The sequence below is a fragment of the Myotis yumanensis genome, unplaced genomic scaffold (genome assembly GCF_028538775.1).
Source record: "Myotis yumanensis isolate MYYU_CA2020_CCGP unplaced genomic scaffold, mMyoYum1.0.hap1 SCAF_4, whole genome shotgun sequence".
NCBI lineage: Eukaryota > Metazoa > Chordata > Mammalia > Chiroptera > Vespertilionidae > Myotis > Myotis yumanensis.
Genome location: NW_027223755.1, coordinates 75836451 through 75856566, shown reverse-complemented (window position 1 = coordinate 75856566; position 20116 = coordinate 75836451). Strand labels below are relative to the sequence as shown.

Here is a 20116-nt window from a genome sequence, read left to right as displayed (position 1 = left end):
GCTTGGGGATCATGGCTGGAACCAGCATCTCGTCCTAGCACTGTACACGGAGGGGTTGGAATGGAGCCCTGGGCCCTGGTGAACGCCAGCAGCGAGCAGGTGCTTAGCTGGCACGCTGGGCAGGGTGTTTAGGTGTGATCATTGCGCCCTGCACAATGCAGCTGTCAGCACATGTCTGTCCACCCAGATCTGTGTGTCTTTTTAGCCTTCCTTTAGTGGCCTGTCTTGCTCCAGGCTTGTTATCCTAAATCTCAGAACAATTCAAACACAATGCATTTCAGCAGTAGGTATGGAAGGCGAGGACCTCATTCAGGAATCATTTTGGATCGGCTCCATATCAAGTAGGGAGACTCAGGTTCCCATTCTACACGTCTTTCAAGAGCCTCGGTGAGAGCTGAATGAAGCTGGCGTTGCGGCTGCCTCGTGACTTTCAGAAACCACCCCCGGTGATTCAGTCCCCAGCCCTCTTCCTCCCCTAAACCAATGAGCATCTTTTCAACTATGGAGCTTAAAAAGCCAAAGGGGTCAGAACTTACTTTGCCTCAGTGGTTCTTCAGTCGGGACATCAAGAAACAGCTTGTGGAAGTGCAAATTTGCCTTGTACTACAGTGGGAACAAAACAGAGACATGGCCGCTCTCAGTTTTTTGTGGAACATCACACATTTTAACTCCAATTTAAATGACACAATACACGTTCCCTCCCTTACTTCAGCATCTTCATGAATTCCATCCCTCTGATCTTACAGTCTCCAACACAACCCTTCAGTGGAAGGCAGGGCACGAAGGGTTCCTCTGCCAACAAGATCAGTGCCCTGCTGGTTGCATGTACAGTATAACCATGATGCAGTGGGTGGTTGGCCTTCCTTAGATGCTGGATAAGGATGTCGCATGTAAGAAATGAGAGGGATGCTAAGGAATCTCACCAGGGCACTAGGGCTACAGGTGAGTAGTCTATTAAAAACTCTGTAGTCACATCGACCTGAGTTCAAGTTTTGGCCACACTTCTTCTTTGGTATGTGATTGTGGTCTAGTCACTTAGCCTCTCTGGGCCTCAGCTTCCTCTTCTGTGCCAGAGGTCAAAAACGACTTGCCGCCCTAACCGGTTTGGCTCAGTGGATAGAGCGTCAGTCTGTGGACTCCGGGGTCCCAGGTTCGATTCCGGTCAAGGGCATGTGCCTTGGTTGCGGGCACATCCCCAGTAGGGAGTGTGTTTCTCTCTCGTCGATGTTTCTAACTCTCTATCCCTCTCCCTTCCTCTCTGTAAAAAATCAATAAAATATATTTAAAAAAACCCACAACAACAACAACAAAAAAACGACTTGCCTCCATGGGATGCCCTAAGGCTCAAATGGGACAAAACGGCTAAGGACCTACTACCTGGGATTGTCACTAACACTGTTACTGTGAAGGCGGTTCCTTAGCCAGTGTCCCAGGGAGATGACCGTCAAGACCGGTAGGGTTTCTGTCAAGGGAGGTAGAAGGCCCAAGAGTCTGAAATGTTGAAAACCTCTTCATTTTCAAGGCATCTATTTCTACAACTCTGACAACAATGTACAGACCAAATTTCACACTTGGCAAAATGCTTTCACAAACCACCCCAGGATCGCCACTGCCTGGGTCAGGACACTGTGCCTCAGAGACACGGGGTTACCTGGAACCACAGCTCTCAGACGTAGAGCTGTGTCCTCCTTCCAAGCACCCCTCTGCCTGACAGATGCTTTCGATGGAAAACTCTTAGGAGCAAAACAGATCCTTGATGTCCTATTATCCAAACCAGGTGTGATCCCAATGGCGAAAGTGGCCCTAGTACTGCTGTCAAGAAGAGATTCAGACAGGCCGTGCAGATGACGGACGGCCCCCACAAGTTACTATTTTATAGATAAACACCTCATATAGTTGGTTACCTCACGCCGCCTCCTAGGAGTACACCTGCATCCAGGAAGTTACCAGGTGTGCAAGGGGGCTTTACTGAGATTTTGTTTTTAGTGGTTACAGTGAGCACCACTTGATTTAAAAATATCCCGGGCCATGGACTCTTCAAACATATCATTGTTATAAGAGGTTTTAAAAAAAGGGTAGTGGGACTGATAGAAATGAAGAGCAATACCTGGCTCTTGAGCGGATGTTTGAGAGGGGAAACAGAAAAGCCTTTATAAAAGGTGTTCACTACTGGGATGATTGTGGACATTTGAAAAAAAATGGATTTCACATTAATAATATATTTTCTGCGCTTACTATTTAGTTAAATTTCTTGGGTGTGCCAACAGTGTTTTGTAATAGTTCTTAGGAGACACATATTCAAGTATTTAGGGATGAATTATCAAAAAAACCCCACTGTTGGCCCACTAAGTCCGTCACACGCTACGGCGCAGAACTGGGCCTCGATGCTTCGATGCCTCGATATACTAGTATTTTAGAGCAGAAGCAAGTAATGCCCCTGTCCGCACGTCTTCCTCTGTGTGCAGCTGGGTGGCCTCTGTCCCCATACTCCTTCATTTCAATGCAAGGATGTCACACCTCTCCCAGTCTTGGCCAATTATGAGACAAGCATGGGACTCGGTGCCGATCCCTGCTGGGGGTGCCTGTGGGCACCTGTCAGAGTTAGGGGCACAGTCTGGGGCTCAGTCCCACTCAATACGTGTTGAAAGGTCAGCTGTAAATTATGATCGTGATGAAAAATCGATGGAAGGATCTGTGGTCCGCCCTTTCTCCTAGATCCTCTACAACCAATGCCCATGTAGTCCTGCCCAGCGGGAAGCTGCCCGCGTGGGCTCCTTCTTCCCATTGGCGACACGCTCTGTCGCCCTGGAGATAACACATGTCCCACGCCCGCGTACCTGGCTGGAAGACGAAGACTTTTTCCTCTCAATCTTAGAGTCATTTTTGCTTTCTGTTTTGCAGTCGTTCTTATCACTCACTAAAGAGACACCATCGAAACTGGATTTTGACCTGAGGAAAGAAAACCCAGGGAGACTATAGGATGAATTTTTTATGCTGCTCATTCATCTCATTGTAATACATCTTGATTATTATCCCATCTCACAAGAAGACCTGCCGCTCGCCTTGCCCTTCTGGATGCCAGCAACCACGTGTCACCCTCTCGGGGGTTTACAGAGCCGATGCTCTAGGGCTGGGATGGCTTCAGCAGATTGGAATCTCAGACTGAAGACATGGCCATTTGTAGAAGAGAAATATAACCATCCAGTTGCGAAAATAATTATATCACCTCAAAAGTATTTTAATCAGTATAAAGAGTATGGGAGGCAGATCATTAAACAAAATTGCAGCTATAGTTCAATCAAAAACATTTTTATGTCAGAAATCTATTAATATTTAACAGGTGTTCATTAAGTGGGGCATCGTGTGAAATGCCTGGGACACACAAGACAGTCTTTATCCTTAAGGAGCCTGTGCACAATCAAACATCTAAGTCCTCATCGCAAGAAAAAAATGTGTAGCTATGCATGATGAGGATAGATACCAACTAGACTTACTGCGGCGAGCATTTTACAATGTTTACAAATATTGAATCATGTGGTACACCCGAAACTAATATAATGTTATATGTCAATTATACCTCAATAGAAAATGAAAATAGGTTAAAAACAAAACTTCTTAGAAGGGCAGTACACGATTTAGCACCAAAACAATAATATCACAGGCGTTAGGAAGAGGTAGAGAGACAATTAGTCTAGCAGGAGGAAAGAGAAGAGGAGACCAATAGAACAATGTGGGTTTAATGCATGGGGCCTAGTAGGATGAGCAGGATTTGGGTGTGAGGAAAAGAGACAAAACATCCCAGAGTGGGAAAACAGTCGGAGTGAAATCGGGATACAAAAGAACAATATGTTTGGAAGTCAAGTCCAGGATTCTTTCCTAAGGCAGTTCTAGTCAAGGCTCTCCATTCAGTAGACGTGTGACTGCACATGGCTTCAGCCCACAGCTCAACACAGTCATCTCAGAGTGGGTGCATGTGTGATTTTTAGAGGTTTGTGTATATATACATATGAACAAGTTTTGTGATATGATGATGCAGATTTTCTTTTTGTTTATTGGGGGAAAAATGGCCCATGACATCCATGATTTCACAATTCCTTGGAATGAGGCACAGCTAAAATTTTTGGTTCAAAGCCGCTTTAAGGAGAATTTAAAGCAATCTGAGTGGCATATGGGTGTGGCCGAGGGACAGAAACGCCTGAGGTCAGAGGGACATCAGGCTCTGGCTTTCTCAGCTGTGAAAAGGCGGACTATGTGACGTCCCAGGCCCCTTCCAGACTCTGTTTGAATCTGTGATGCTCAAACCACAGGTGAGATACCTCTCAGCTATTCAAGGGACATTGATCGGGATTCAGGTACTGGCCACGGAGCCTATTCACAGATAGAAATGTCTTTAGAATTCTAGGGATTACCTAAAAAAATTACGAGTAATCATTTGTACTGTACTTGAAAATAAAATGATTTTTTTTCAAATACCAAGTTACCTATTATTTATACTATCCACTAATTTGAACCTACCAGTTCTGCTGATCCAAATGAACAAATAGTAATGGAGTGGTCAAGGCAGTGTCAGACCTTCTGAAGAACCATGGACGGGAAGCACAGGTGACAAGCTGAGCCCTTGACAGCGTCAAGAGGAAGAGCAGAAGGGGCCTGTCTGCACACAGAGCGCCCATCTCTGGCGGTGGGGGAGGGGTGCATATTTACACAGCATGGCTTTGGTCTCCTCAACCCTGTTATTCTCACTTCCCGCAAGTGACTATGAGCAGGAGCAGTGCAAAATGAAACTGCGGGGCCCCTGATGCAAAAAACCAAGAATTTCCAGACAGCGAGAGCCGAGCCTGAAACCAAGCGCTGAGATGGCGGCACCTCCGGGGAGCACACGCCCTGTGCAGCTGAGCAAGCACGCCCTGGCCAGGAGAATGGATCTCATCAGAAGCCTGGGGAGGTTGGAGTTAAACCAGCGGTGCTTTAAAGGAGCATGCCGCAGCCAGTCCACATGGTGAGAGACACAAGAAACAACATGCTCCTCTGGCGAGTGACACAGGATGCGCCGACAGGAAACGGCTACAGCAAACAGGGGTAAAGTGAGAGGTGAGGTCAGGCTCGCAGCACAGCTGGCGCGAGGGCCGGCAGTGACAGGCAAATCTGGGGGAGAGCGAAGACTTACACGTGGTCCTGCATGAAGTATGGAGGTGGAGAGAAGGGGTGGGCTGGGCAGCCAGGAGGAAAGGGAAAGCAGGAGTTACTCACTCGTCCTCTAGCAGGGGCCAAAAATGCAAAAGGTAGCCGCTCTGACGGGTCTAACAGCAGGAGGAGGGCGGTCACTCCGCAACTCCTACAGATCCAGGGCCACCTCACTCAGACTTGCCAACTGGTTTAACCTTCTCTTTTCAGGGCTAAAACGCCTCTCGTTCGTTCCTACTTCTTCCTCTCATGGGAAAGACAGCACATACTGGTGCCTCTGAGAGGAATGGGGACCGCAACTCCACATCTCAAAACTGCAGGTCCCCCCACAGCCCCACCACCAAACCGTGGTCCCAGCCTGTACAGCCGGCCTGGGACCCCCGGTGGGGTCCCCTCCACTCTTTTTCGTGGCTGCTGGAGAGTGAGACAGCAGGTGTGCACACCCAGAGGCGAAGCAGACACTCCAGCCTGGGCGGGCCTTCCCAGGTGCTTTATAAACCTAGTCCGGAAAGAGGGCCACCCGGCTTCATCAGTAGCAAAGCCAGTGCTCTCAGGAAAGGCCAGACACTCCGCAGCAGGCTGGGTGGGAAGGAGAAAAGTGCTTCTCTCAGAAGGACATGAGCAAGGAAGGCAAGCACCAGGTGCCAGGATCTCAAGGAAAAGCACCCGCTTCTTTCTCGGGGTGTTGTTGGCCTACAGACAACCCTCACGCACTCTTTTAACCACCACCATAGAGCTGGAATCGCCAGCTCCTCCCAGCAGCAAGAAGAACCAAGTGGGCGTGAGGACTCACCGCAGGCAGATGACTCTCTTCGGGTCTGGGGACTCGGCCTCGCTGGACGGGGTGGGAGACTGGGCTGTGGGCGACCTGCAGACCTTCTTTTTCTCCTCCACACCATTCTCGGCCTCTGAGCTGCAGAAGAGAGAAAATCGCTTCACCTTAGACATCCAGCGCGGGGGTGGACGGGAAAAAATGGTGAAGTCACCTCGCCTTCTGGAGCGTGGAATGCTCCTCCGTCCCCACCAACAGGCTGAGGTCAACTGGGGCGGCTGTGCCCTTTCCAAACCTCCATTGCAACCCCGCTCGGCGAGCTTCAGCAGGTAAACAGCGGACTCTGTGAGGACTTGCTGCCTCCCAGGTCTGCGCCGGGCCCTGCTCTGCCCTGCCTCGCCACGCAGAGTGCAGATCACCTGGAGGCTGGGAGGGCCCCTGCGCACAGGCACTCCCAGCCCTCAGCCAGGTGTGCGCCTGCCTGCCGGGAAACCCCGCGGCCCTTTGTTTGCCCGGCTTGTGTCACTTAATCACCTTCTGTTGTCTGGGCCCCACTTTGGGCTGTTGTTATTTAAGCAAGCACCTCTTAGGCAAGTGGCAGTCTCTCACCTGTCCGCACAACCACCCACCCAGGCCAGGCGGGATAATTTCCCCATGTGACAGATGTGGAATCTGAGGCTCTCAGATAGTAACTATCTTACCCAAGTTTGCAGAACTAGCATTTGTCTGAGTTGGGATTCAAACTCAGGTCTGTCCATCTGATAGGTCTTGGTGTACATGTGTGTTCTCTCTCTGTCTCTGTCTGTCTCCCTCCCATGCATCCACTCCCCCACCCCCTCAACCACCTATCTATCCATCTAGCCCCCTTATTAGCTCTTCAGTGCAAGAACTCCAGGTGGGCTGGGAATCGGACTGATTTTTATCCTGACCCAGAGTCTGGGACACTGGTGGTATATAATCCCATCAGTAGGCTTTTGGAAGACTAGGTTTGACCTTGGTGAAGAGGGAAGAGAGAGGAAAGTCAGTCAAGAGGGTCTGCACACCGAATCACTGAGGATGGAGGTCGATCAGTGTGCTGGACACGGGGGTGGCCCCTCAGCCTCAGGAACAGAAGACACCACTCCCAGCGTGGGAAGAGGAGAGGCAGGAACCAGGGGAGGGAGAATACAGGTGTTGTTCATGGGTCAGACCTTCCTGGGTGTCAGCCTGCACAGCAAAGAACTCACAGACCACACTGAGAATGTGAGAACCCCATGGTGGCTGAGCGAGTGTGAGGGAAGGCATATTAACATCGCAGTGCTATGACAGTTTAGCTCATTTTAATCCGAACTTAGCACCCCTTCGGTATCTTCACCTGCCAGTGAACATGCAGGCAGGAAGTGTTACTGGGTAGGTTAAGCTTTGTGGTTGCTGATTTACCACATTTTACCGCTCGTGAAAATTCCATGGTGGTGTCAAAATCAAGGCCAAGTATCTCTGACAAGGGATCCGTGAATAATCCCCACAGATGGCTGGTGCTCCCATTTGGTAGTTAGGATTTCTCTTTTCCTAAACAGATACGTATTCGGGGACAAAGGCCCAGCCCTCTACTTCGTCAGTCCTTTTCAAAGCACTTAGAACTCTTATAAAGGGCCTCAGTCCATAACCGAACTGCATCATGTGACAGAGAGATGTGGAGAGCCTTGAAATAGTAATAGGAAAACACTGCTTTGGTTTCAAAGAGAGGACTTTACCTAAATTTAGCATCAAGTTTAAGAGCATTTTAGAACTGCTAAGGGGCCTTCAAGCCTATCTCTGCCTTTCCCCTCTCCCCCCAAGGCACACACAGCACCCTTCCTTCAGCGGCATCAGGCAGAAACCCACACGAGAGTCCCTCCTGAAGTAGGGCGACCAGTGTGCGTGGAACTTCAACAATCCATCTCAGCTGTTATTCAAATATTTACTGCATTTCAGGCCGGGCCAGATTAAGACTCAGAGGCAGAGCCGCCGTTGTCCCGGGCAGTACCTGTGTGCCCTTAGCAAGAGCCACCTCACCCCCACAATAAAGAGGGGCCTCTCTGTTTGGATGGAGCCCCCCTGGTACACAGCCTGGCAGAGATAAGGTGCCCCTTGCTTAGCCCAGCACCAAGGTGCTAGGAAGCAAAGCTGGCTGTGTTCCCGCCTCTCCCGGCCCCAGCTGGGCAGGCACCTGTGTGCGGGGCAGGGCCCTGAGTGCTTCGCCCTGTGATGGTCCTGGTTCAGGGCCCGGCTCAGCACTGAGAAGGTGCGGTGCACACCTGTCAACCCACCAAGCCGTGCCTCTGAAGGACAGAACACACAGGTCTGCTCAAGTTAACCGGCTTCTTTCTAGGCAGTGTCCACCCCACCTTTCCTTACACTTGCCCTTGGCCTCCAGTGCTGGGTCTGTCCTTGAAGGCCCTGGGGTGGTGCGCACTGGCTCCACAGAACCGTCTAACCCAGTGGTCTCGGCTCCACTGCTGCCGGCTTGATCACTCACCAGGCCCCGAATTAACCAGTGCCTTGTTTTGTTAACTTCTTCCTCTCAAATGGCTTAGCCAACTACGAGGCTAAATAAACTCCTTAAAAGCAGGGAACTTCTGTCCTCCTCCTCCCCCTCCGTCCCCCGCCCCCCCCCCCCCCCCACTGCACTGAGCTCAGCATTTTGCTCATGGTGGTCATTTATGTGTGTTGACCGACGTGGGATTCATTCTGTAGCATCTCAAAGAGTCAGCGAAGTTCATCTAGGGACCAATTCAATTTTAGTTTTTGTTTGTTTGTTTGACTTAAAGATGCTACGGAAACTGAAGCAAGCTAATTCCTACCAACAGGAGAGATTATTCCGCAAACCCCCGACCCTCAGAGGCCTGTCAGCAGCAGATGAAACTATGCAGAAGTCAAACAGTGGAGACTCCTGTCTGAGGAGCAGAGTGTGGGAGGGGGCGGAATGCTTCCTCACCGCCTCTCAGTAACTAAGTTACTGCCAGGGAAGCGGGCGGTGGAGATGAAATAACGCGTCTCATTTAAATCATGAAAATAAAGGAATCAGTTTTGCTTTAAAAAAAAAACAAAACAAAGCAAGGCCCTTTCAGGGACACTAACTAAAGAGTTAACACAGCTGAGCTTAAAAAAAAAAAAAAGACCTCTTTCAACAATGTTTTTGGACAAGTCCCTGCTGACAGGGCAGGATGCTTGGAGCGGGACAAGCGGGAGAGAGGAGTGAGTGACAACTACAAGGAGCCGAGGAGTAGCCAATGATGCTGGAGCACAGGGCCCACCTTCCCCTGGGCCATGGCGGGTTCTTTCCTCTCCCACCTCCAACCCACTCAAGCATCCATATGGGCCCTGAAAGCTTTTCAGTAGGAATTTCAGAGCCGTGAGACAGTCATGCTCACACCAACCGAGCCTGACACCCCTAACAGGGGACCGCGTTTGTGTTCCCCGCTGGGAAGTGCTTGCTCCACTGAGACGCTGCCCCCCACTGTCACACAACCTGTTAAACACACAACAGGTCAGACAGCGCCCATCAGCCCAACGCCTGTCCATTCCCAGGCCTCACGGATCGGATGAGAACGTGATTGGGATTTCACGAAGATTCAGAATTAGAATTCTTATATGGGTCCACTCTCATTCCTCCCAGAGAGAGACTCTGTTCTCCGGACACATCAACCCCCCGCCGCCCCTCCTGCCAAGAACGCGTTGTATTCAGGCATCATCACATGCAAGTCACACAAGCAGCTACCGGGCTCAGCGATGACTAAGCTGCATCACAAGAACCTGAAAACAAGGGCCTGCCTGAGGCTCAGCCGGGAGGCTGTGCTCCTTTCTAATTACAGCCGCAAACACCCGTGTGTGAGTCTACCTTCACGTTAAGTTAGTCCAGGCTGAGGCATAAAACATGTCCCTGAACTCCCTTAGGATAGGACAGGTGATGGTAGTTTTACATCCATTCTCATTTTAAAATCCCTGATCACCATTTCCCAAGACCACAGTCTTGACCAACAAAGGTTTAGAAGTGACTTGAAGGTGGGATATGTTCTCGCAGAGGACCTCGCTGGGATAAGCTCGTCGCCCGGGGACCGCCGTGAGTCAGGCCAGGTCTGCGACAGGCCACTGTGGCCGAAACCCTGCACTGAAAACAGGGCTGCACGTGGACGTGGACGGGCCAAGGCCTGGGGCCGGGCAGACCCTGGGTTTCGGGTGCTGCCTGCTTAGTGGCTCCACAGCAGGCAGGCCAGGGCGGCAACACTTGGGAAGCGAGGAGACGGGCTCCAGGGGCAGAGGAAGGTGCCGGGGACCACGGGGCAGCAGCCCCAATGCAGAGACATCAGTCACACGGACCGAAAAAGGGAAGCAGAACGGGGTGCGTCAGGTTCGGGGGTGTGATGGAGACCAGGGCCTCCCCAACCCCTCAGCCTCCCCACCTGCAAAGTAAACTCAGAATCTCCCAACTCGATTTTTAAGGCAGGGAGAAGGGCCTTTCACTCACTATTCTGATACAATATACATTTTCCTTCGTTATCTACCTGCACATTTATTTCTGAATCGGTGCTAGAGGCACAAGTCCACCACTCAAAAGTTACAAATGGAAACGAATCTCCCTTCTACCCGTGTCTCATGGGGCCCCCGTTTCTCTCCAGAGGTACCTACTGCCGTCCCAGCCCCTGTGTGTCCTTCTGGGAGTCTGTGTGCATGAGTGTGTGTATTTTTAAGCTCAAATGAGAGCCTGCTATTCTCTGTTTGTTTTGTGTTTAATTTACTGTGTCTCGGTGCTTTTCCTGACACCACACACAGTTTCCTCATTCTTCTTAACGACTGCACGGAGTTCACTGTAATGCGTGGATCGTAATCTAACCAGTTCCTTATTGATGGGCATTTAGGTGGGTTTCAGTCTTGCTACAAATATAAACACCACCACAACAAACGTCCTTGTGTGTTTATCATGTGTGTGAAATTTTCCATAGGACAATTTCCTGGAAATGGGACTGTGTCAAAATGTACATAATTGTATGAGCCAGTCAGAGAAAGACAAACACCGTATCACCTTACCTCCTGTGGAATCTAGTGAACAAAACAAGCTGACTAACAAAATAGAAACAGAGGCACGGATACACGGAACTCACTGACAGCTGCCAGAGGGGAGGGGGGTGGGGGGACAGGATGAAAGAAGATGACAGGATTAGCCCAAGAGCAAATATGCATAGCCCACGGACACAGACAACAGTGTGTTGATGGCCAGAGGGAAGGGGCGTCAGGGGCTGGGTGGGAGTGGACAAAGGAGGGGAAAATGAGGGACATCTGTAACAGTGTCAACAATAAAAATAAAGTTAAATAAATCAAGAAGTACATACTTTTAAAATCTTATAGTCATCACTAAGTTGCCCCCAGTAGAGGGTTTGTGACCCGTCTAAATGTTCTCCCAGAGAGAGACTCTGTATAACAGTGATTATACATTCTTACTAACAAGGTGCTAAACTTTAAAAAAAATCCCGTTATAGTTTTGACATTTGCATTTCTCTCCTTATGAATAAGACTGAGTGTGCTATTTTTATATGTTCAAGATTTTAAAAAATTTTCAGTTTGTAAATTAGCCTCTATATACATTTTGCCATTTTTTCTAGTGGGCTGTTGATGAAAACATTTAGGGAAAACAATTCTTATCATAACTGCAATATTCTTGGCCATATTCTAGAATTGACTTTTTAAAAGAATAATTTTAGCATTTAGAAGAAGTTAAGCAAATATTAGGGGTCAGTATAATGTTAAAATAAAATGTTAATGACAAATTAACTTTTGTTTTCCTTGATAGGTGTATGGCAGATAGAAAAAAAAGGAATACCAAAACATTGTATCCTTTAGCAAAACCTACAGTGGAGCAGGACAGGCTTCCAGTTTGAGAAGGAGATCAGGAACACAATGCCTACCCCTCCTGTCTGAGTATTTATAAAAGAAGTAATAACCCTCCTGCTACAACATTGGCGGGGAACTGTAAACAGAAGAGTGAAATTTCTGGGAAATGGAAAGTAGAAAGTAAAGTCCAATTTAACTCTTGCAGCAAAGCAGAGGAAGCTGTAGTTGAGAACAGGGGCACCCAGGACAGGGAAAAGTGATCTGTCTGTCAGATTCCAGGAGGGGCTACAGGAGGAGGATGCTATAAATTGATGAAACAGCTGATCACCTTTAAGGTGTTTGGTGAGAAATCTCTGACTCCCTCACCCACTCTTGCCAGGTCAGGTACTTAGCCCCTGGGGGGAAAATATCAGAAGGGCTGTCCATTAAAAACACAACTTAGGTGCAGAAAACCAGGGTACCTGGTATAGAGGGTGGAGCCCCAGAGTAAATCCTTCTCATCCTTGTTTTGAATGAGGGCGTCTCCAGGCGAAGTGCCAGCTCCCTACCCATGTTTCTCCAAGCCTGCTCTAGTCCCTCATTTATTCTAACTATGAAATGACAACAAAGCATTGCCAGATATTCGAAGAAACTCTGAAGTCTTAAAGAAAAGACCAAGATAAATCAACAAGAAGGTAAAATTCTTAGGAAACTGATTTGAGAGAACAGGAGAAAACTCAATACAAGAAAAACACCACCAAGCCTTTGAATTAATATCTTCAGAGAAAGCGGGCAGGGCTCATACATCAGATTACAATGTTGTGGAAAAGGAAACCTTCCTTAACCCCTCAATCTCTGAGTCCAAAGCCTAACAGTCCATGAGGCACTTTGTGACGTCCCTGTCTGCTCATCCTGATCCCTCTGATCCCCCTCTTTCCGCCACTCCCCACGAGAAAACCTGGACACTGGCTGTTCCCTCTGCCTGGAATGCTCTACCCCCGCTCCCCCCCCCCCTCCCCCCCCCCCCCCCCCCCCCCGCTTACAATCACGTGGCCCTCTCCCTCCTCTTTTCTCAATCAGACCTATATATTTAACCAAAGGTTTGGAAGATAGCATCAAGATACAGAAATACAAAAAGAGAAAAAGTGAGGGCGAACAAGAAGACATGTTTAAGCCAGCCATTTCTATATCAAATGAATAGAAATTTTCAATAGAAAAAAAAGGAGACGGTATTATTAAAGAAAAAACATGAGCCAGAAAAGAGTGAAAGAAAGGCAGAGGTTACTAAAATCCTAGAAAGTCTGGAGTCAAATTGATTTAACAAGACATTTAGGTTGATGTATTTTTCTAAGACATAAACGAATGAAAATGGGAAAGAGTGGTATGCCTATTTAAAATTGGGAGTGGGAAGAGGGAGGCAGGGAGCTAGCGTGAGTTGAATCTTATGTTCCATCAAAACAGGAAGTTGGGAGATAAGGTTTAAAATTAGTAAGAAAGAGCAGGATGCATATATTTTTATAGATAATAAAATAACCACTACACCTAAAATCAGGTAGTTAAAACAAAGCTACTGGGAGCCAGATGGAGAATGGGAAAGGGGACTGAGTTCATTATAAACTTTAACGTACTATATTGTTTTGATAAATATTTATAAAACATTTATTAATATACTCATAGAGAAGATGTAAAATTCAGCGTAGATCCAAAACAGGTAGAATTACTATCTTTGAATGTTTGAGTTCCTACCATGTGTAGATAAATGCCAGATGCTGTGCTCTCAAGGGACTTAGCCTCTGTTATTGGTTTATTGCATAAATAAAGCACAATATAGGTTGTAAAGGGCATCTCCCATAAAGAGTCTTGGGAATTCAGAAATCTCTTCTATTTGTAAAGAGCAGAATCAGGGAAGTTTTGTGGAGGAAACAAGCATGAGCTTGTGTGGAGGTGGGTCAAGATGTCTTTAAAAAAGATTGTAACTGTATTTCTACTGAGATACAGACGTGTACATTACATTTCTATTTGTCCTATTCAATAATAATAAAAAACAACAACAAAAAACAGTTCCTGTGGATGGAAAAATCAAAACCTTCCATTATGAAGAAAAAACTATGAGCCAGAAAATTTTTTCATTTGTCATCTGTGCCACCTCTCTACCCAAAGAAACACTGTATTTGTGCAAAGCTTCTTGTGAAGGATTGACATTGGAGCTGGGGGCATACAATGTGCACGTGTGGAGATACCAAAAGGGCACGAAAAATACAAGGAAACGCAGAAGTAAAGCACGCAGACAAGGAAGAGCCACACGCACAAGGAAATCTAGCACTTCGGTTTCATCGGGAGTCCAGGGAGCAGAAAGCAGCAGAAATTAGGTTCTTGTGAAGTTTGATTCCTAAAGAAAGAGGGCTATTTTCATACTTCACTTGGTTCACAGTAGGGATTAATAGAAGACTTTTAAACAGAAGGAATGGAATAATGGGATATTAAGTGCCCACACATACATCACGGGGCGAAGGGGAGGGCCTGGATGAGATGTGTGTTTCTTTGAATCTGTGTACAAAAACAGCAGGGGTTGGGGGAAAGAGGCTGGAGGCAGATAAGGGGGACAGATTTGATGGCAAGAAGCAGAGACTGCACTAGAGAGATGACCCAGAGATACCACCAGCCGGAGTACAGAGAGCAAGCAATGGAGAGGAACATCCAAGATAACCCCAAGGTTATCTGGGGGATGGAGAAGGCAGCCTTGCCATGAACAGTTACGGGGAATACAAGAGGAGATGTGGGAGGGAGTTTGCTAATCTAGTCTCAGTATAATAGACTTACATTGTTAGCAGGTGGTAAACTGTATCAAAAACCAAAAGAGCCCAAAAGAACAACAAAAAGAATATCTGATTTTGCAGGGGCAGGGGTCTGCGGGTTGGATACTATTTCTCTTGAGGCCCAAGCATATGGCCATGGCAAAGAGCAATACCTAAAGCTCAGCTGAACACCAGGGCTGGGCGAATGGCTTAGAGCAGGCCACCAACCGGCCCGCTGCACCTCTTTAACCTGGTCACACACAGCCCCACTGTGCTCATGCGAGTGGACAAGTCACTGCTCCGTGGACAAGCACGTGATTCATTCCCACCCTACATCTATTCCCGATTCTGTTTTCCTAAGTCATTGCTTTTCTTTCAAAGCCTAAGGCAACTCAACTCCCCAAAGTGTTTAAATGTCAGGATTCGGATTCTGAGAGGACAGGAACCCAACTCAAACGAGCTTATGTTAAAAACACACACACACCCCACCCCACAAGGGCTTTGTTGCTGGTATAAGATGAAGTCAGCAGAGAGGACAGCTGCGGACGTTCCCCTGTGACCTCTGGAACACACAGCAGTGACCTCCAGGGTCTCCCTCTGCAAGTCTCTGGGACATCAATGCCCGATTCATCCTCCTGAGACACTGCCTCCATTATGTCCGGCCACTGGTCCAGAACCAACAATGGCTGTCCATTGAGCATCACGTTAAGGCATCTGGAGATGAGCCAGGGCCCTCCAGAGTTTTCGGTCTCCCTCTACTTTTCAGAAGGAATTCTCCATGCCAGCTATGTTGGTCTTGTCACCACGGCCTCGCCTACACCATGCGCCACCTTGCACACTGGCTCTTGTTCTGGCCTGGAATATCCTCTCTGATCCTTCCTAACTGCCCAGCACTATCCACTGTTCCATGCCAGGTTATATACCCTTCTGATACTGGCCCCAGTGTCTGGACATAAGAAATTGTGCAATTACTACTTGTGGATCAGACAACTTTGAGTGTATTTGCAGTACAGGACAACGCTCAGCATTGAATATTGGGCTTGGGTATGTATTTTGTCTATGTGGTGAACGCCTTCCCAAGATTTACCAGAAGAGGGCCATATTGAAGGTGGGAGAGGGGAGAATAAGGCCATCTTTTCACTGAATCACCGCGTTGCAAATTTAGTTCTCAAACTGATGATTAGTTAGATGAGCAATAATTTAAAACCATATGGAAACTTGATCATACTGTCTCCACAATTGTAAGCAAAATTATAATCAAACCAAAACACTTCTCAGCAGTGGTATTTTGAGACCAAGCATCATTGGGAAACAATAAAAGAAAATGCATCAAGGAGGCGGTCACTGACTTTTCCAATTCCCAGAGAAGGTAGACTGATGCTCTGATGTGAGTGCCTTTTTGTTATTTACAGCCCTCATCACACACACATTATTGGGAATGTTGTAGTGCTCACTGCTAACAACATTTCTAAAATATGTATATTTAATATGTCTTTCAAACCAGAATATAATTTTCTCAGGGGCAGGGACTTTAAGTATTATTTTTTTGTATTTCTATCTTCACTCCTTTTCTCCTTCTTCTTTTACTTTCACTCCTTTTTCAAAGTGGTTCTTCAAGCCCTAACCGGTGTGGCTCAGTGGATAGAGCGTCGGCCTGTGGACCGAAGGGTCCCAGGTTCGATTCCAGTCAAGGGCATGTACCTGGGTTGCGTGTACATTCCCAGTAGGAGGTGTGCAGGAGGCAGCTGATTGATGTTTCTCTCTCATCGATGTTTCTAACTCTCTATCCCTCTCCCTTCCTCTCTGTAAAAAAATCAATAAAATATATTTTTTAAAAAAGTGGTTCTTCAAAACAGCTTCCAAATCAGCAATTGCTGAATGTCAAAATAAGTCACTTCTATATTCCTAAGATATATTAGAGGGCATCTATTTAATTGAGGCATTTGGCCTGAAGGATGTGTTTGGGGAAAAACTAGATTTAAAAAGTAGAATGAAAAAGTTACCAAAACAGGAAGACAGGAGAGAAAAAGGACAGGGCATGGAATCCAGAATAAGCCCAGAATAAGCCCAGCCTGCAAGGCTCAATGATTGAGCGGCAACCAATCATCCAGGAAGTCACGGTTCGATTCCCAGTCAAGGCACATGCTTGGGTTGCGGGCTTGATCCCCACTGTGGGGCGGCAGCCGATCAATGGCTCTCATCATTGATGTTTCCCTCTCTCTCTCTTTTCCTCTCTGAAATCAATAAAAATATATTTTTAAAAAACCCAGAATAAAAAAAGTTAATGCCTCCATTTGGATTTTTCAGAACTAAGTGGGGGCTCACTTTGGAGCCCCACTTTAAAGGAACAGAGGACCAAGGATCATACAACATTGGGAGGACAAGGACTTCAGGCAAAAGTAATAAAAAGGCTCAGTGTATAAGGAAGGAGAAAGGAAAGAACAAGTAACTCGTCTATTGGGAATGCCCAAGAGACGAGGTGTAAGAGGTACAAAAACCTGAGAGGTGAGCAGTATATGAGGATGGAGGGATAAGGGCGCAGCGGAGCAGAGCGGTTCCAAATAATCAGGGAGAACCAGGGCCCCGCCATGGTCTCCTGGGACGAGGCACAGATGAATGAGGATGACACGCCCGAGACAATTATTGTGTATCTTCTGATAGCGGGGTGCTGGGAGAGAGCGATGTCAGAGAGACCCGAGTTAGAGGTCCTTGTCCAGGAAGGAGCAGGCATGAGGACCAGATGGCAAGTGAGAAAGGGAGGAGGCTGAGACGCCCCAGAGGAGGCATCACTAGTAAACGTGATGAGCAGCAAACGTCACGGGCAGAATGTTCTTTTATGTTAACACAACTCCTCTTGCGTTAAATTTCAATTCTCGTTACCATACCTGTGACAACTTTTATTTGGAGAGGGAGGGAGGAAGGGAGAGAGAGAGAATGTGTCATGCCAGAAATACATGTATTTAGCCAGAAGAGAATATTTTACCTATGAATAGCACAGTAACATTTAAGGCTTAAAACAACAACAACAACAACAACACACACACACACACACACAAAATAAAAAAAACCCCAGGGCCATCAGAAGCTTACTTGAGAAGAGAGAAGTGTTTGCTTTTGTTTTGAGAACCTCACCCACTCCCGTCTCCATGGAGACGAGCTATGCTACTTTGGCCCTCTGCTGTTGGAAAAGGCGTTTGGACTTAAAGCATCCGGAGGTAGGAGCTGCCTCCTGCCACCCTGGCTGCCATCTGCGATGACTAAAGTGCATTCTTTCCTCTTATAGCTCCATTTCCTGGAACGCTGTCTTTCTGTTCCATGTACAGGGGGAAATCAAAAGCCATACAGCTACAAGTCCAAGGTTGTGGGCAACACTGCAGAGTTAAAATAGCACCAGAGGGCATTCCAGAAACCTCTTTCCCTTGTCTCCCCCCCCCCCCCCGCCCCCCGCCTCAAACTGAGCAGCACCACTTCCTCCATCTCCTGTGTTCTGTTGTCATGGTTCAGAATTGCATGTGCGTGAGGACAGCTCAGCGTGTTCACTGGGCTGCCACACAGGGATCTCCCTGACGTCAGCGTCCCCCTCACGCCACATCGCCCGCAGTGGTCACTATGGGCAGGGGCGTATGCGTGCCACTAGCACACGTGAACATTCTCTTTGCTTAAATGCCATGTATTATTAAAACCCAGATTCCTTTCTAATGAAAAATTGATGGGACTCAACTTCTAGAGAAGAGAGGTACTGTCACTTTAAAAAAATAGGTTATCTACATGTTAGAGAAAATAGTTACCTGTAAAAGGCTTTGGTTTCACCAAAACATGTCCAAACCAGATACACTTACTTAAGGAAAGAACAGTTCATGTTATCCTCTGGCAAAAAAATAAAAAATAAAAAGAGTGCATTTTTAGTTATTTCAAAGTTGTAAGATGTAAAATGTTAAGGTAGCCTACTTATAAAAGTAAACCTATTAAGTGTCTCTTACTTGGATCTGTTTTTCCCTGGACTCTATCCCTGTGTTTTGTACATATTATTGTCACCGATATGGAATTATTCAATATTTATATCACAATTACATAACGAATGATATAAATATCGTATACCATCATCATATTATTTATGTTACGTGTGACATATTATAATTGTTATTATAGGTATCTAAATATGGAATAATTGTAGAACTAACAACTCCACACATGAAGAGGAATGTTTATCCTGCTATTTTTAAAGACAACTAACTCGTAATAAAAAGATTCAATGTATAAGGAAGGAGAAAGGAAAGAACTGGACAGAAGAATTAGAATGAATGTAAAGTATACATGACAATTAGTACCTCTTTTCAAGGAAATAAGCAGTAAGCCTAAATAGATTTTTAAAAATATGACACCTAACACCTAACATCCTTATTCCCTGTCCTTCATTTCCCCCCTGGCAACATGCATTTTCGCTACCTGTGCCGAAACTATATTCCTTTGGAAAACATCCGCTCGCTGCCTCATCCTGGCCACTCCTCCCTACTGGATTTTCCAGATGACTTTGCCTGTGCATTGCAGCTCTCAAAGAACATGCACACCCACACCACGATACCGTACCAGCCCTCACTCACGCCAGCTTTATGAGGCAAGTATGCAAGACAGGCGTCATCCCTATTTCACAAATAAGCAAACGGAGACGAGAACACTGAGGGGCCACTCGGAGTGACTGGAACCTCCATTACTCTCACACTTAGACCGTCTCCCACCAAATCCAGTCAGACACCAAGACCTGCGGATTTTACCTCCTCGGTGTTTCCCACGGATGCCCCTCCCGTGCCTTCCCAGTGCTGTTCGCTTGGTGAGGGTCCTCAATGGAGGGTCCTCCTGCCTGGACCACAGCTCCTCCTACCTCGCCTCGTTTGACATTTCCTCTTCCCTTCTTACCTCCTCCCATCTATACGGGAACTCACTTTGCCCTGTGATCTTTGAAAAACCCAAATCTGATGTGATATTCACATCCTCTTCCAACCCCACCCCATAAAGCCCTCTGGTTCTCTGTTGTCTGTCGGTGAGTGCAGGGGGCCAACCCTGGGCTCGGCTGCCCACGCCCTCTCCCCTGGCCCTGGCAGGCGCTGCTCATCTTCCAAGGTTTAGCTCTGGCTGGGGCCTCCCCCAGGAAGCCTCTCCCAGCCTTTTCTGTGCCCTGAGGACTGACCCCCCCCCCTCCCCCTTTTTTTTAAAAAATGCTCCACCTCACTATCCTAAGGTCTGACTGCTTTGGCTTGGCAACTCTTTAATGTGGGGTTTGGTTTAAGTATGAATGGGCTACTGTTTACTTGTGTCTCTCTCCTTGCCCCCCCCGCCCCCCCCCTAGACCACAAGCGCCTGGAGGGCAGGATCTAGGTTTAATTTTTTAAAATACTCCACCTCGCTATCCTAAGGTCTGACTGCTTTGGCTTGGCAACTGTACACTTTAATGTGGGGTTTGGTTTAAGTATGAATGGGCTACTGTTTACTTGTGTCTCTCTCCCTGCCCCCCCCCCCCCCCCCAGACCACAAGCGCCTGGAG

General features: G+C 47.4%; 1 protein-coding gene across 3 annotated transcripts in view; it reads right to left on the bottom strand.

The window, feature by feature from the left end:
- Positions 1-20116, bottom strand: part of GRAMD2B (GRAM domain containing 2B) — a 112776-nt gene that overhangs the window by 21707 nt on the left and 70953 nt on the right. For all 3 annotated transcript variants that reach the window (XM_070412551.1, XM_070412550.1, XM_070412552.1), the window contains exons 2-4: positions 5978-6097; positions 2838-2949; positions 537-603 (exon numbers count right to left, since the gene is read on the bottom strand). In XM_070412551.1, coding sequence (XP_070268652.1) covers positions 537-603; positions 2838-2949; positions 5978-6097 — 299 coding nt within the window. The remainder of the gene's footprint in view (positions 1-536; positions 604-2837; positions 2950-5977; positions 6098-20116) is intronic.